Source organism: Ptychodera flava, chromosome 12 (genome assembly GCF_041260155.1).
Source record: "Ptychodera flava strain L36383 chromosome 12, AS_Pfla_20210202, whole genome shotgun sequence".
Classification (NCBI taxonomy): Eukaryota; Metazoa; Hemichordata; class Enteropneusta; family Ptychoderidae; genus Ptychodera; species Ptychodera flava.
In genome coordinates this window covers 30,627,132-30,645,796 of record NC_091939.1, presented here as the reverse complement: position 1 = coordinate 30,645,796, position 18,665 = coordinate 30,627,132, and the positions used below count along the sequence as shown (strand labels likewise).

At 36.6% G+C, this 18,665-nt stretch overlaps 1 protein-coding gene across 1 annotated transcript; it reads left to right on the top strand.

The window, feature by feature from the left end:
- The first annotated feature begins 106 nt into the window (after nt 1–106).
- Nucleotides 107–17,673, top strand: LOC139145609 (malectin-like). Its single transcript, XM_070716873.1, has 4 exons — nt 107–555; nt 8,041–8,220; nt 9,273–9,330; nt 11,817–17,673. Exons 1-4 carry the CDS (start codon nt 205–207, stop codon nt 12,032–12,034), a joined length of 807 nt encoding a protein of 268 aa, XP_070572974.1. The 5' UTR covers nt 107–204; the 3' UTR covers nt 12,035–17,673.
- Nucleotides 17,674–18,665: the final 992 nt, after the last annotated feature.

Below are 18,665 nucleotides of genomic sequence, written 5' to 3'. Positions count from 1 at the left end.
ATCATACTAACACTTATCTGCAATATATGGATAACTTTCTTGATTATGTGATCAATTAGAATGAAAATGTCTATCATTTGTAATTTCCATATTTCGAATCGCTCTTTCTCATGTCGAGCGCTCGTATCGCCTACCGGCCAGCTGTGGACCACGCTGTCACTTGTTGTTGTGCCGTCGTCCGGTCTCTCTTAAAGATTTCTCACAATGAAGCTGTTAATTCAAATTCTGTTGAGCGTCTTATTTTTATGTGGATTTAGCACTTTAATCGATGCCCTAGGGGAGGTGATATGGGCGATCAACGCCGGCGGGGAGGATCATCACGACAGCTATGGTGTGCATTATCAGAGCGATCCGCTGCATAATATTCAAGGAGTAGCCTCGGATTTCGGTAAAATGCTTCACATTAACAGGGTTGCACCTCAGGATCAAGTATTATACCAGACCGAAAGGTACGATCTGGATACCTTTGGCTATGAAGTCCCCATCGAAGATGACGGCGACTACGTTCTGGTGATGAAATTTGCAGAGGTATACTTCACAGCTTCAAACCAAAAGGTAATGAGGAAATTTGAAAGGGAGTGCGAAACGGCGATCATTGAATGAAATGGGCGTACTTTATTGGTAATGTCGAGAATGTGTATGCAGTACTCAGGGAGGATATGTTGTATGGGGCAAATTTGTATATTCAGAGATATATCTGATAGTGCAAGCCTGAAAAGTAGCTATACTATAGTAGTACTCCCACGCAATTTTTGATACCAAATGCAATACAGCGAAGTGTCTTATCACACTGAGAAAGCACATAGGGCTTCTTACATTGCTGTGCATGTGCAGTACATCTCCCTCAATTATGTGCATGCAGCACTTGCATGTTGAAAGATAGAACAAAAAGGGAATAAGTGAGAGTTAGACTTTACATTTCAGTAACTGCATTACCTTGAACATCTGTGGAATTTATATTTTCTTTAAAAGCAATGAAATATCGACACAAAGGATTCATAGCGTGTTAGTAGCAGCCATAGAAATTCCCCATTACTTGGCTTTTCTTGGTTAAGAAAGTGAAAGGTAACGAGCTGATTTTTTATTTTTATGAACCCAATTTTTATTGAAATTTTATTGCCAGTATACACATATACATCATAGGATGGAAATAATTATTTTTCTTTAAAAATTAGTCACTGAATTCCCCCTTGAAAAAAGGGAGTTACAGAGAAGTATGCTCAGTACACTTTTGAACTTCTTGAAACAAATATTGGAAATTGGTAATAGTAGAATTGATGACTCAGAGAAACCATTCTCTGTCATGGTCTTATTGGAGTGTAATTTGCAAGCATCGTGTAAATTTTCACGGATGCACATAATAGCCTAATTTGATGTCAATGGGCTCAAGTAAAGTGTTATTGCAGTGTCACACATTCTCTGGTAGAGTGTAAACTCACATTATCACGATGACTTATAGAATTCTCATCTCTAAATCTGGCTGAATTGGCAGTTTCACATATGATGATCTTCCTCTAGAGGTCTTGAAACATTACATGTGATGTGATTCAAACCCATTACCATGTACTTGCACATTTATTTTAGTTCAAAATCCCTCAACTAATCATGCTACAGCATTTAATTAGAAATATTTAAGTAAATGAAGCACTGGACGAGCTCACTTCAGTGCTTAGAAAAACAGAGGTATGGCTAATTTACATAACAATATATAATTTTCATATTCTTTTGTTGTGAAAGTACATTCTTTTGTATTGTTCAATTAACGTAATTATGAACAGAATGCTCTAAAGACAGAGGGGTGGCCCATTACTCAAAACCCCCTGGTGGAGAACCCTGCCACTTTATTACCTTTGTTGGTGCAGCCATTGACCTCCACAGTATAGCTTTACAACTAAAGTAAATATACATGTACCTGGGCATTGTGTTCCAAAAGGTCAGGGGTTACGGAGGACAGGATGCAGTTGCACAGTTTGGTTGGTATGACTTCCTAAATTTAGCCACTTGAACATCCTGTGAACCCAACAACCTGTATACTGTATATTCTACAGCAGACGTTTTAATCGTGGACCTTTGAAATCGTACTGTAAGAGGAATTATCACCTCAAGAATCTCCAAATAGATACAATTGCATTCATTTACGTACTGTACCTATCACAAATACTCGTCTGCAGATTGGAAGCATGTAACAGAGATGTAATGAGGAGTATTCCTTATCATAAATGTTACATTCAGTGCACCAATTAGAACTGCACAACACACTAAGCAGCAGTAATGAGCCGTTAAAAGGAAATTTTATGTTAATCACGTGTCTCCAGTCGTGGAGTGTTGGTGAAATTTCTCTCTTGAGTAAACTGCCACTCTGTGCAATCTGATTGGTTGATGATGTGACAACAATTACATGAATAATGAAACACTTTTGCCGTACATCATTTATTTATGTCTGTCAATTTATTAATTTGTTTCTTACCAAACTTGTTCTGATCAATTTTAAATGCAGGATAATTAAGATTCAATACCAATCTTGTCTTTTTTTCTATTTCTCTTGTTTGTATATGTGCCATCATACATGACTAAAGACTTTGACAATACTTTGTTGATTTCAAAACAAATTTATTTTCTCAGAATCATGCATAAATATTACTTTTCTTCAGGTTATTTTTTGTGATGGGTTCAAAGATCCTTTTTTTGAGAAATAACTGCTTCTTAAATATTTTGTTATTACCCGGAGCATCACTATACATCATATGTGTGTGTTAGTTTCTAAAGTGTTTGTGACTTTTAATCAGGAAACAGGTTGTTTCCTTTAATATTTTATACATCTAGTTTCCATGTGTCACCGCATGCGTAGAACACATCATGTTCATTCATAAAGATAACGTTTGGCAAAATGGTCGGCAGCATGACAAAAATGCCAAATGAGTTCCCTTATCAAGTGTTGTCGATGTAGTGTAACATTTCCTGCTATTTTACAAGGTGATAAGCAGTTTACACCTTACAACAATCCCTACTACATTGCAAAGTAACTGTAACAAGAAATAAAAAAACAGAAACCACCTCAAGCATTTGAGTTCAACCATTGATGTGAAAAAATTCAATTCATAGGTAATATTATACTGTACAGTAAGTGATAGAAAGGAAAGACAACAAGGCATCATGGGACTGTATTTGCATTCAGATTATCTGACAGCTATGTGTGTCTGCTTATTTATAGTCCAAATTTGTAATCAGCAAAAGCAGTGAAGCATGTCACATGAAAGAGGTCATGACAGCAAGATGGGTTTATTCCCGGTCTTTGGTGACACTCAGCTGATTAGTCAATTAACTTCTCTAGGGGTTAGGCTTGCTTTGAAATAACGGGGAAAGTCAAACGCAGCTTTCCTGGTTGTTTTTTGCCCAATTTCTGAAAAGTCATTCTCGAGACCATCCATGATATTTGCCAAACTGCCCTCAACAAAGTCTGTGTAATTTTTTTTGTTGATGACTTTGACAGAAAACCCATTTATATGTTGCTTGCAACTGAAACAAAAAGACTGTAAAAAATACTTCCTGAATCCCCTCACACTTTCGACACAGTTTGACCTTTCAACAAGAGAGCTAACAATTTCAATATGAGCATGCAACTGTACAAACGATAATTTCCCTTCAGCGTCTCCTTCATCTGAAAACCATTTCTCATAAAACACTTTTTTGTTGATCTCATCTGCTATTATTTTTTTTTTATTTTATTCATTTCTTTTGACCTTATTGAGTGAAGGTAGTCAGGTAAGCTCTAAAGAGAGGTTATTTCCCCCAGGCTCTCGTAGTCAACATTGTTTAATACATACAATCATGCTTCAATAGTCATTTTATCCACAACTTTGATGGTAATTTTGCCAATTCCATTTTCAGATGTAAACAAATGTATATTACACACTTGCAAATTTCACCAGAGCCCTGTCAATATGTTCATGTATGTTCCTGTCCAATTTAAATCAATTGTAAAATAATCATAGATGTGTAATTCAATATTGCACAACATGTAAAATGTAAACTGAACAAATTACTGTCTCATAAAATTGTAGTATGTCTTCCCTGACCTCGTAACTGTTTTGAAGTCTTCTTTTATCATTGAAATTTACAATGCTATGAAAAGTGTGTTGTCATGGAATTGTCAGTATTATCGCAAAGCTTTCTTATAAATTTTTACTGAGCTCTCGTTTGATATTGAAAACATTTCACTGTTCAGATGTATTCCCTGGACACATGTAACCATATTCGGATTCATGGCTTCAATCAAAGGTGTGAAGAATTTGAAATTGAGCATGAATCTTAACTGGCAACCAATGCAAAGTCATGGTTGCAGATGCGATTTGAGGAAGTTTGCATATGGAAATGAGCGGGTCAGCTGTACCATCCTGAACAGGCTGATCAGTCGGATATTAGTGCAAATGCTAACACAAAATACGATTATGTTTAGTTCCATGAGTTTATTAGTAATTTTGCGTATGTCTCTATGTAATCATGTCGAATAGTAGGGAACCATTCATGTATGTCATATGGTTGACTGTGTATAATCCCTTCAACAGTTTTAATCCATTTAACTCTTTGAATGCTGTAATTTTTCCCACCAAAATTTTGTGCAACATTTTAACAATTTTTATTAATTTTTCTAAAATTTTTAAAATAATTTTGGACCAAATGGACAGCACATCTCATTGGCTACATGTTTCATCAAAATTTTGGCAAAAATCTGAAAAAAAATTTACTGGCTGGGGTATAATTTATATAGGCGACCAAAATTGACTTTTGTTGTGAAAGTGTTAATCTCTGAAACTACATGTATTATTGTACTAGATTTACGCATAAATTCAAATATAATACAGAGGTAAGGTGTACAGTAAAACCTGTCTACACTGAAACGTTCAGGGACTGAGCAAATTGTTCGATATGGAGAGGTGTCTGGTTTAAAGAGGTCATTTTAACATAGAGTTCTATTGGGATGGGACTGGGAAAAGGGTTCAGTATAGACAGGTTTCCAGTTTAGACAGGGTTTGGTTTGGGCAGGTTTCACTGTTCATGTAACTATTTGGGTTGAATGCCGATTCTCATCATTCCTGTCATGCAAGTTAACCACATCTGCGTGTGTGAAGTTCCTCATCATTATAATAAGTACAGTTGATAGATTGCCTGCATACAGAGTGGGTAATGCACTGATCTTCACCACAGTCTCTCATTACAGTAATGGAGGGACCGTGTCATAACAATCACCAACCACTGCCCTGACTTGCAGCGCAATAAAATAGGATTACTATGCTTAATATAAATTTTATTATAGTAAATACAAAACAAACACAAATATACTGTTACAACAAAACCAGTCGGAGTCATGAGATGAGGTTGCTTTGCAGGTAAAAATGTTCCGCAGAAACTTGTTTTGGAAAAGTACAGTGTCATGTAAATGTGGTCTTTGCATATCCTCTGGCTGTTTTGATTTTCATTTGCGTTGCCACTCAGTATCAGTAATATATCATGTCTCAAACCAGTGGATAAATCAAGTTTCGTCAGGACTTTCTAGGTTGCTAGTAAATGTGTGGAAAGTGAAGGGAGATTTCAGGCTGTGTATACATGTACGGTACACTTTGAGTGTACATGAGAGGGTCACAGGTTGTTGTGAAATGGACAGTCTAGTACATATACATGTATACTCTTACATGTAGACCTGTTCTGAGTGTACAGTGTATCTGGATCTACATTTTACAAAGCTCCAAATACAGCATATGCAGTAGATACCAGACAAGGAAGTGAAAGTGAGGCATTGCACCGTAATCTGTTTTCAGGGTCTATGATTGCACACTGCATCTCTTTCCGTGATCATGCTTATAATACACGAACCGTTCATCATAGAGAAAGAAATATACATCACAGATTGGCATAGCACAAAATAATGTGATACACTTTACATAGTGTACTTCAGAATAGTGGAAATCTGAGAAACATTTATCAAAGAAAAGTTAGTGAGTTTCATACATGTATTTCCCAATACACTGGCATAACTGAGATAACCTCTTTTATATCTGTGATCAGACAGACTGTTCATTTTCCACTGTGACAGCAATAGGGATGGTAACTCTCTTGAACAAAGATATGGCAAAGTTTTCACAAAATGGTATTTTAAATCTAAAGATGATCATCCAAGGAAATATTTATATTGCACAAAAATTCATCCGTGTACCCACCAGTTTTTGGTACATACCAATTGTTTTGAATAGGGTGGGTGGACCCATATGGAGGGGCATAGGGGTGTAAGGGTTAAAACAACATCTTCTTTGCAATTAGAGGTAGAGAGTGTGTACAGATGTGAAAACCAAACAACATACGTTGATGCAATTATCTGCATGTAGGTACATTGATGAAGATATGTATTTAGAATGCACATCTACCAAGCAGAGATAAAATTACCAACGTATGCCAGCATTTTCATGACACTGTCATTTATATTATTATTGATAAACATTAATGTACACAGTCTTTGTGTCTCTCACAGTTCTGATAACAATTTTGTATATAAATTGAAAAATTATATGGTAGGTGTACAATTTGAAACCCACATGTGTATCAGTATCCACCCACGTTAACATAATAATAAACGTCCTTTACAATCAAGTAGGTGTAAAAATGTCACATCATCTGGTTCGATCATGAATGAAAAAATGAAGATTATTCTGTGGCAGGTTTTATTATTTACTGTCTGCTGTGTATGTATATTTATATATACAATTGCACTGCGAACTGAATGTATGGCCAGGTGTATTTTTACAACCTACAAATGATATACAAAAAATTGTTTCAAAAGCTTTTTTATGGTACAGTCTATGAAAAAAGTACAATGTGATTGCACACGTTAAATGTAAATACTGTGGGTAGGTGAAAGAGATTTTTCTAGTTTTCAAATACTTTCTTTCTCAAGTACACATAGGGAGACCTGATTGAAATCAGCTGTCTTATGCATTCAGCATTTTAGTATATTGTTAGGTACTGTTTGTTTGTCCTTGCACTTCCACTAATACAATACAACCATTATCCTACCAAGTTCATGTATCGCCCTCAGGTCAAGTCAAGTTACTGTTGGTGAGGCTTGGGCATTGCATGACCCATACCGGGGTCCCATATGTTGCATTTGAACAAAGACTTGAAGATTTGAAGGTCCCTGAAAACAGAGATACTGTAAACATGGTTTTTAACTGACTCAACCTGGCTGCTATAACTTGCTATGCCAAGTTGGTGAAAATACACAAGGGTTTTGTGGCAGTACTGTTTGTTACTGACTTGGCAGATGGGGAAGTGATAGGCCTCTCTGTATAAGGGTCAAAGCTGTTCTTTTGTCACTTCTCACTTCTTTCCTAAGGACAGGTATTTTACATCAAATAGAATTGTACTGGTCAATTGAGGATATCTTTATGAGAACTGCACATTTTTAGCATTCTATCCTTAATAGACACATTTCACAGTTCTTCAGCTGGTGTGGATAGGCTGACTTCTCAGGGAAACGTCTGAGACAATGCATTTTATGCAATCAAGTGCAAACCCAAGCAGTATCAATATCTAAAGTATCTTTTTCCCTGTTGGATAAAATCAACATATTAATGTTTTCTGTCTCAGTCACAACACCAATTGTTTGCAATAAACATTTATTGTTGATAGTACTTTGATTTATGTCTTAGCATAATCACTGGTGACCTGACCAAGTCACCTGACCCCGGCCGAAATTGCATTGTCAATATGACCATTGACCATCTCCACACAAACTACTTCACCTTACTGTGTATGCATGTTATGCCATTTAAATAGGCTCTCAGATGCCACCATACTGCGAACCTTTCATTCGTTCCTAGAGGTCAAATTTTTTATGAAAGGACATTCAAGAGGTCACATGGCCGTGTTGAACCATACCTCAACATCAGTCACAAAAAATTACCTGTACAGCTACAGTCTGACACACCATGCACCAGGTATATTTAACTGTCTAATAATTTACGTTCTTCTTTTTTTTTCCATTACCAGGTATTCGATGTTGTACTCAATGAGCAACACACAGTGGTAGCAGAATTGGACATTTATGATAAAGTAGGGCGAGGGACAGCCCATGATGAAATTGTTCCTTTCACGATAACCAGAGGAAAACTCAAAGTTCAAGGGGAGGTTTCAACATTTAGCGGCTCCTTGCTGGTAGAATTTATAAAGGTAAGTTGGTCTATAATTTGCTCTGTCGTTTTCAGGAAATTGTCATTGCTTTAGTCCATCATCAATTATGTATAGACAAAGCCAACAGGATTTTGATATTCTTTTGGAAGTTTACATGAAATCTTTTAAAAGGATCACAGGGGTTAACAATTTGAGTGCTGTAATTTTTCCTTCAAAAATTTTTGTGCAACAGTTTACCGATTTTTAAGAATTTTCTGTGATTATTTTGATAATTTTGGACCAAATGGATATAACTCTATATGGGCTACATTTCTGATCGAAATTTGAGGAAATCTGAAGAAGAAGTTGTCTTCAACTGAAAAAAATTGTCTGTTATGTTTTATAAAGGAGACAAAAATTGACTTTGGCAGTCAAGGGTTAATCTGATAAATGTTCATGTTTTTCATCACCATGATAACTGTATGTTTTCTACCCTATCCTTAGCAATCTAGGAACACTGACAATATCTTTAACACCCTACTGTAAAGAAGTCCTAGACTGATGATCGGTTAATTGATTAAGCTTGCTAAGTCTGTTTACCCTAAGACCATTTTACTGCGACAAAAATATCCCGTAGCAATCTTATGGTATTACCATGGGACTAAACTGTTCCATACAATTGCTAAAGTGTTTTTTTACAAGACTGTAGGATGCATTCAAGGAGTGTATTCAAAAGAACCACTAAAACCCCTTAAACTTTTAATTCTATTCCCTTTGTTGCTAGCATGGGACTGTATTCCATTCAATACCAGTGGAATATTATTACTGAGGTACAAGTTGAACTGAAAGTAAACAGAAATTCCCCGTCAGTTTTCATAATCAGTGTTTCTCAGTTGCTTTTGCTCTAAATAAGTAAGTGTTCACCACCGATGATGCTTGTCATCTGCTGTGAGAAACACACTTCACTGGGAAAGCTGGTCAACGCTACAAGGTGACCGTCAGCTTATTGCCTCATGAGGGCGCTGTATAGTTTCATTTCCCAAGTCATAAATCATTTGCCTTGTACTGTCTGTCCTGAAAGATCTTACAAACATCACATTTTTTGCTCACAGGGTTATAGAGACAATCCCAAAATAAATGCCCTGTATGTGATGAGAGGATCAATCGATGGTAAGTATCCAAGTCCGACCATTTTTCTTCCATAGAATCTGATAAATAGATACTGGATTGAAAAAAAATATTCCTGAAAGGACAAAGGTCTGTGAATTTCCTGTTTTGCACAAAGCAATACCTACATCTGGTGCATATATCAAGAGCAAGGAAAGTTGCCCCGTGACTTACGCCCCTTGCCATGTTACAGCATAAAGCATAGACAGTAAAAGGTACGTCTTTCCCCCTCTACTGTCTGTGCATAAATTTAAATGACAGACCCTTGATAACAAAAACCATGTTCCCTGTTCATCTTTTTGTGATATTTTTCCAGCTCAGGAGGGAGAATTCACTGTTCAACACTGTGTGTACCATTGTTAAGGAAGTGTAGATTTCTCATACATTATGTTATGCAAAGTTTGCTCTCATCCATTATGGGCTAGGAGTGGGTTCAACATTTTACCAATTTTTATTAAATTTTCCATAATTTTTTTGATAATTTTGGACCAAATGACATCACTTTTCATTGGCTACATTTTTTTATCAAAATTTGGCAAAAATCTGAAAAAAATTGCTTGGGCTATATTTTATAAAGGCGACAAAAACTGACTTTGGGGCTCAAAGAGTCGTAATTATTTTTATTCTATGAAATATGCATGTTTTCTTCTCTTCCCTAAAGCATATTGTTCATATAACATATTTAGCCATGCAAAAACAATATATTATTTACAATATGCAGTGTTATTGTTGGCAAATCTATTCAAGCTCAGATTGAAATTCAGTTGTTTACCAATAGCCTTGGTAATTACATACAGGTAATGTTGACATGGTAAATACTTGGTGTTTTTATGTGGTTTTAGGGTAGCACAAAAAACAAATATTTTATAGACAAAATAAAAATACTGGAAATGCATTGGAGGTGACTGTCTTGCATTTGTCTTGACAAATTTTGATCATGTGCCCCACATAGAGCTTATAAGGGTGTAGTGAAACAAAAAATGCTTCGTGAGATGGTGGGTTATATGTCATACATGTAGCACTTTGTAAACTGATAGGCCAAAGTCTGAAGCAATTCACAGGCACATTTCTGAAGTCACTTGCTTCAACAGCAGCCATAGACTACATGTCATACAAAGGTCTTTGTAGTGACATATTCATTTCCAATTAATGTTATGATATCTTATTTCAGGACTGTTGCATCAGATTAGCTGATGAAATAGCTGTCGGGTTGGAAGGTGATATTACACGCCTCAGGACATTGTTAAAAGTGACGTGCCATAGTTTCACATCCTCTTCATCCTAGTATCTATGGTTGAGCGATGTAAGCCACAATGGAGGTTACCCCTGCAAATTTCATTTCTCAATTTCCTGTTACACAGGGCACACCAATTCATATCCATCAAGGCAGCTGTGACAACCATACAAGTATAAAATTCCCTGATACGATAGAATTTGCACCGCTCTGTTGATTTCCCGGAAGCTACATGTTCATGCACAGCTTTCTATGGCGCAAACGTGTAACGTAATTGGAAATGAATCATGAAATGCTAAAGAGACATTTTACTCTGAGAGTAAATTATTCACAGTTATTCAGTCAGTCACCCAAAATTTTCAATTGCTGTAAAAGAAGCATTGCAGTCATTTGGTAGTCATATGGAATAGCAGTAACATTGCAGAGGTGTTGGACTGCTCCTTTTTTACATTACCCCCCCCCCCCCCCCCCCCCCCCCAGAAAACCAGTGGCTGATAACTTGTTCAGTTCAATGAAAAATGCTACTGTATTGCTCAGATATTCTATTTGTTTGAGTCTAATTTTAATCAAAAATTTTGGTCTTTTTTGATGACATACATGTATAAACATTTTGCTCAGTGATCAGCCGTTTATAATCTGTTGTCGCTTTCACTGACAAAGTATGAATACACCGATAATACACAGCCACTACAAGGCGTGAGCACAGATACAACTTATGTTACTCTGAACACAAGCCACACTATCAGGTTCTGTATTATTTAGAGTGATCATAGGGTACAGTAGACTAAAAGATATCATTGCTCGAGGGCGCTGTCTAACAGGGGGAGCACACATAGCATCCTCGAGTGGCAGATCTTTCAGTCTAAAGGTACAGTAAACCGACAGAAGTGTTCAATATTCAAATTTATTTCTTTCAGCCGCTTATAAAGTAAAGATTTTGTTCAGCCAATGATCCGTATTTGTATTATCCAGCCTTTCGATTATGCCATGGAAAGTGGAAAGGCATCACCAAAAGATCTCTGGATAGGTCATAGCCCTGAAGGACAAAGTTAGCATCAGATTCAAAATCAGAAAGACTTTCAGAGGCATTCCAAGGGTTTAATACACAGTCATTTGTATTACATATAAATACAATAGTTCACAACCGCAGCAGATAAATGTATTCACATAACTGAGACCGATCATTTGTTCTCATCTCTACAGTCCATGGATTTACTAATCTATTCTTTATCCGTCTTATTCTCTCATGACACAGATGTCCCCAAACAGCCACCTATCCCCGGACTTGACCTTGATGATGAAGAAGAAGAAGAAGAGGAAGAAAAAGAAGTGAGAAAAGAAATTAAAAAGAGAAAAACATCAGGACCCAAAACAGTGGACCCGTACGCATCAGACGAAAGTAGTATGATGTTCCCAATAATTGTCGCCGTTGGTCTTTTTGTGCCAACAGTGTTTTGTCTCTGTAAATTATAGTGATATATCAAATATATGTATATTTCTGAGTAAAAAAAAATATCCTTGAGATGTGTATATTTTCTAAGAAAACAAGGTACCTTCTCGACTCTTTCCAAAACTTGACAGCATTTTTCCTTATTGATTACTGTAACGCACTTTGACAACGAAAGTGAACTGTGTATCACACGACTGTTGGGTTTTAATACACTTCTGTCAATCCTTGGGGGTGTGTATGCATTTTAACAGACACCAGCAGATTAATAATATTTGTAGGCCCATAAAGAAGTGTCAGATGAATTCTTTATTTGTCCCCAATTCTCGGTGTATTTTTGTGCACTTGTATGACTGTAAATTTTGTTATCTCTTAGGTGTTATATTTATGAGAGTCCTATTTCTGTATCAAGTGGTACGGGAGTGAGGAGAGAAAATTCGTTTATAATCAATTTTCTTGTTCATTAGCTTGCAATATGTTAAGAAATCTCTCTAAATGTAATTCATAAAATATATTAAAAGTGGCATTTTCTGTTTGTAACATTTTGTGAATCATAGGTTGATGTCAGCAGTCTGTGTTTTTAGCCCTTAAAGATTTTATATTTGGAATGGAGCAAAATGGAATGGTTTTATAAAGGCATAATTTTCAGCATCTGACAGCTCATGACACCATTGTCAGTTTTAAATAGATGCGCGGTGAAGGCATGTTATACTGAGGAGTCCAGAAGAAACGAGGCACATGCTAGCGCTTTGCGCTACACCATGTGTGTGTAGTGCATCATGTTTTATGCATGGATGTTACATCCATGCAAGCACTATGCTCCACGCCGTGCATGGACTGGTATGGTGTGCCACTCCGAAATAAGCACACCAGCAGAGCTTGACACAGTGTGCACTTACCATGGTGTACGCGTAACAGCACAGTGTGCCATGCCATGCACTCACAGAATCTAATCTAATCTAGAGTGCCTCCGCATTCCACAGCAGGGCAGGATAGAAAGTTTTGTGTTTGGAAGCAACAATTCAATCTACTTTGAAGCAGCATCGAAGCAGCATGCCTCGTAGATTTTGGTTATTATATGTTCAAAAGCTTGTCAAAGAAGTCAACTGCAAAATGCAAGCTCCTGTGAAAATATCAGTAGCTTTTCATCAACTTGGTGAAATGCAATTATAAGTGCAAGGTCAAATGCAGACTGTTGGAATTCAAATAGTATGTTTAAAAAAATGTTACAAAAAGACAATGCCACTATTCTTGCTATTACCTGGCAGGTTATTTCATCAAAAGATGACATACTTGCTGTCAGTTAGTACTTTAGGAATATCTCTGAGTTGTCCATGATGACTGTTTCTCTGAGAATATATAACTCTTTTGCCATTTTCAGTCAATTGTGATAAAATGACACTTTTCAAAAGTCTGCATCACTGGATGGTAAACATCAGCTCAACATCTCAAGATTCCAGAAGGCCAGTGTGATATCAGCATGTTGAGTGAGCAGAATCATGTTGTTTTTTCCAACTTTACATCATATTTAGTTGAAGCTTGTCTTTGCTCCACACTCTTTTAGGCTGAACACCAGAGTTTCCATGGCTGGTACTGTTTCGGACAGAATTGCCGCGATGAGCTTTGACCCAATAGTATATCTTGTTCACCAGATCTGCTTCCCTTCAAAGCAGACTTCATATCTGCTTTTGGGTGATGACATTGTAAATTTTCAAGTTCAAGTTATATACTTCATAATACCATTCAGAACATTGACCATCAGGGATTTCCAGTAGAGGCATACAAATCTTATTTACCGGTATCTCCTTGTCTAGTTTTGCTGTGATGTCTTTTCAATTCCAGTGATGGAAAACCAACATCCTTCTTCACATTTCTGGATATCAAAGCAGCATGCCTCGTAGATTTTGTTTTATTAAAATGTTCAAGTGCTGGTCAAAGAAGTCAAAATCTGATTACACAGGGTAATGCAACATCTGACGTGCTGCTCAACAATTACTTCAATACTGAACTAGTTCTGAAAGTAGACAGAATTTGCAGGATCCCTTTGTCAACTAAACTAACATTGAATTGTCATGTGATCCCTTTGTTAACTGAGCTCACACTAAATGGTCATGTGACATTTTGATTTAGCTGCCATTGAGACTTGCAAAAGCTTGACAAGCAAAATACCAGGTGATAGTTGGGTGTGGGTTTCCCGGAATGAGTGCTCCCAATCACAATAATTATCCTTTCCATGGGCAGTAACTGTATTTACATACAATAGCATGATGAAAATGAACAACCTCAATGTACCAAAAAAAACTTGAAATAGGGTCTTTGCCCAATGAGTGGCAGCTTAAAAAAATATTTGTTAACATTAAAAAGTAACATGTGACAAACGTTGAACTTTACTACCATGCATTCGTGTGTAGTTAATGCATGTTAGCATAACCAAAACAATTATTTAAATGGACTGCAATGTTTTTAGGTTTGTTGTAGTATTTTTTTTGGTCATACAAAGACAAGGTTAGTATGACATCACACTTGATGTTTGTCAGCACATTGAAATGACAGGCAGGGAATGGTGTTTAAGTATTGGCAGGGTCAAATTAACAGAAAAATCTCACTCCAGTCGATTCACACAATGGCAGCCCTGTGGTGTAGTAATACTTCTCATCTCAAGAATCTTTAAAATGTTAGAAAAAACATGGTGTTTCTACCACGTGACTCGTGGCCAGAACTAGTGCATTCTGGGAATGTGACTTGACTTGGTCTTTTTTTTTCAATGAATATTTCATATCGGACATTCAGAAAAGCTGCATCTCAGGTTTGCTGAGAGTTAAACTGAAATATTAGAAGTTGGGCATTTCAAAGGTTATTCGGCCCATGTTAAAAGTTTTTTATGGTTACGGTAATTATGTAGCCCTTTCTATATCACTTGCATCATTAAAAATTTTGGTCACCTCTGACCAAAGTGATCTATCATCTGTTAGAAACTCTGTGTACCTGCTAAGCTGATGGAGTTTGCAAAATATGAAATAGTCTAAATGAATTCTAAAATGGAACATTCCATTTTAGTGATAACGTAGGGGATATCAAGTCCATGATCCAGAAATTATCCACTAGCGTTACAGAACGACAGGGTAGATTAAGAGAAACAGGTCTGCCAGCAAAAATTTCTTTCACTTAATGTTTCACTTTACAGGAGTTTTATTTATTCTCATAGTGATATAATCTGTTTTTAAAAAGTACCAAAACATGGCATTATTTTTGCCTTCACTACTGTGAAAGCATCACCCTTCAACTGGATATGGGTGGATTCTGAACCCAAGGCTGAGCAAAACGTCTCTTTTTGAGGCTTATTTAGTCCTCTTAAGATCACAATCACAATAAGTGCAGCTGTCCGGTGGTCTAGTGGTCCAGTTTTACTTTTTGAACATTCGTGTCATCATTTTTGTGTATCAGCCACAAGATCATTCATTGACAACAGGTACACAAAGTGTAAATGTGTAGACCAGGTCAAAGATGAATCTACGACCTTTGTGTTAGACAAAAAATCATTTGAAAAGTTCACAGTAAAAATCTGATATTGACTGGGATGTTTTCTGTTTAGAATTCATTTCAAAAACAAGTTGATTGGAAACTATTTCCACTCAGTCTATGGGCAGCTTCTTGTACTAATCATCACCAGTATAGAAACTAATTGATCCAGGTATGGATGTTTCAAATGTAGTGCATCAGGTATTCACAAACCTTGAACTCTGAAATAAACATATACAAAACCTTGGTATGGAGATTTGCTACTCGTAAAGAGATCAGTAGGTCAGTATTGTGGGGGACAGACAGTATATCTGTAGATGCATTCTGCAAGTTTGTATATTTGACACCAGCAACAAAAGTTTGATTTGAATGATATCAACATTTAAAGGGACAGTAGCTGTAACATATGATCATTTTACCGCTATTATGTATTTTCAACATCAACAACAGTTTCTTGTTCGATCCCCAAAGAAGTTGTCTACCCAACCTGTACGTGTACTGTAGAGTACACTGTTTAATTCAAGTCTGGACTAGAATTGAAATTTAACCTGTTCACCCCCAGTTTCCTGTAAACAGGTCCACAATTACCATTGATAACAATGGGTTTGGGCCAAACTATGATGGTGGAAGGGGTAACAATAACAGTACATTGCCCTGGCAAACTGAATAGTAGGTGTTCCAACATGCTTTATAAGAGTAGAACAAGAACTTACAAATGACACACAAAAATAGTAAAAAATCATCAGAAGTTACAGATACTAGACCATGAATATATGTACCCATGAGAATATCCATGGACACAAAATCATAAAACGAGTCGAGATACATTGGCACAGAACCAGAATGACTCCTTAAGTCGCTAGTGATTAATGCCAAACACTTGCTGTGTCCAGTTACCTCACTTTCAGCTCAAAATAATGTCAGGCTGCATTGTCATAGATACAATCAACCACTATGATTTTCTACCCAGACTAGCAATTTCATTTTCTTTAACAGGTGAAAGAACAAGATAACAAAGAGAGATTTCACTGCACAAGGGTAACCTTAGCATCTTTGTGCTTCTTCCAAATTATTAAAATGACACTCAACTTCAACATCGTGCTATTTGTATTTGTATGTTTTTAATAACTCCAAAGTATTTTCTCGAATATAATGTTCGTGTCCATGTTTTGTGATTAGAAAATGGCTCGTTGGTTTTCGCTGACCACAAAAAAGCGCCCACACAGGTTTTGTTTACTGTGCTAATACTTTGCAATGGGTCTGAGGTATTCCAGAGCTGATACTTAATGTAAAGGGCGACGAATTCGGACGCGCACACGCTTTAGAACGTTTCTGCGCAGATTTAACTCCAGGCTGCCGCAAATGGGTTATTTTGTAGCGCATGTATTTAACATCACCTGTCATTGTTGAAATTGCGCTTTTACCCAATTTTTTGACCCAGTGTCTTAGAAATACATGTGACCTATAACCTTGTCATATTTTGACCCCCTAGGAAGCTGGTTTTATTCAATATGAGCGAAAAATTAACATTTCTCTCCTATTTATATGGCGCAAATTAACCATTCACCTGGAGATATTGCAAAAAGTAGCGTGGTGACACCCTTTTATTAAAAGTGTAAACTAAATGGTATTATATCAGGAGTTTATTCACCAAGTTTTGTCAAAATGACACCATTCAAAGCGACAGGAAGAAAGTTCGAAAATTATGAAGTGATATAATTTTGATATCGTCATTTTGTAATCGATACTTATGTTAAAATTTCTTCACAAACATCATGAAAACTATACATTCGATAGATATTGATCTTAAGTCTAGGTATTTATTTAAATTAACTCATTTGCTAAGCGTTTTATAATTGCTTTCTTTAGTTTAAGTGAATTATATCATTTTTATTTATTTCTAACGACGCCATTTTAACGTCCGTTTCCATGGAAACAAGCGTGGTGACCCCCGTTTTTTATTTCAATTTTGAACTTGCACAACTTCCAAGAATATTTGTGCAAAGTTTCAAGAAAATGACACCACAACTTAATTTGACGTAATTCGTAGTACTTCACCTTAATATTAGTAGATGTATTTGTTGTCAAATGTGACCTTTTTCTCTGGCCAATTGGTAATTTTATTAAAGAAACATTTCATTGTAAATGAAGCATTGTATTTGATTTATTGTTTACAGAACACGGATAATAGTAAGTTTATGCGGCTGACTCGCAGCGTGTTTGCAAGGTTTTATCTGATTGGTCGATTGTCACTATTCACAGCCACTTAGGGAGTCTATTTGTATTGTTTTCATTATATTGGTAAGATTCAGCCACCCAATTGGATAACAGCTTCGAAATCGCTGCGAGTCGGCCCAGTTTATGACGTTCTCAAAGTAAGTTAACATTTGATGATACTTCACCCATTTGGTGAAGGGAATGCAAACATTTTTTTGGCAATGTTGATCCCTGATGTGTTAGGTCTCGTCTTGGCATGTACCACTATTGAAAGCTTAAAGGTATACTGTCACCTGTTCCAATTTTGCCACAGTTACCATGGAAAGGGAAAATCTAACCAATCACAGATTTGAAGCAGGTGGCCGCTTTTTGAAAACAGCGCCCTAAAATGGGCATTTTGAACACCAGGGAACGCCCCTTTGACCATATATGGGCATATATAGATTACCGGTGACTGTGTACCGGTAAGGCAGAATGTGCCTCAGGGATATTCAGACTCTCAAACTTAAACAATAATTTTCTGACCTATCTTGCAGGGGCTAATTTTGAAGCTCTTTGAGAAAATAAACCTTTCATCCTCTTATCTTTGTGAAAATTTAAATTTCATTCCCGTTTACACGTAGATGGCAGCCATTTTGAAATTAAATGTCGTGAAATTTCAAGTGATTTGTTTCTCCGGTGCCAAAATTTGCAGTGACGCCAGATTTTTATTCTTGGTTTTGAAAGAGAGAGGTTGAAAATTACCTCACGAAAGTCCGAGCAAAAAGTTAATCTTTCACTTTCGAGGCGCATACAACCACACAAGGGGCATGCTGTTGTAGTTCAACGTACACATGAAATTCCCATAGCACAATATCCAGTTTTACTGAATCAGAGAGAAAATCTTGGCCAGGGTCTGTGTCATTTATCTGTGTGTGTCAA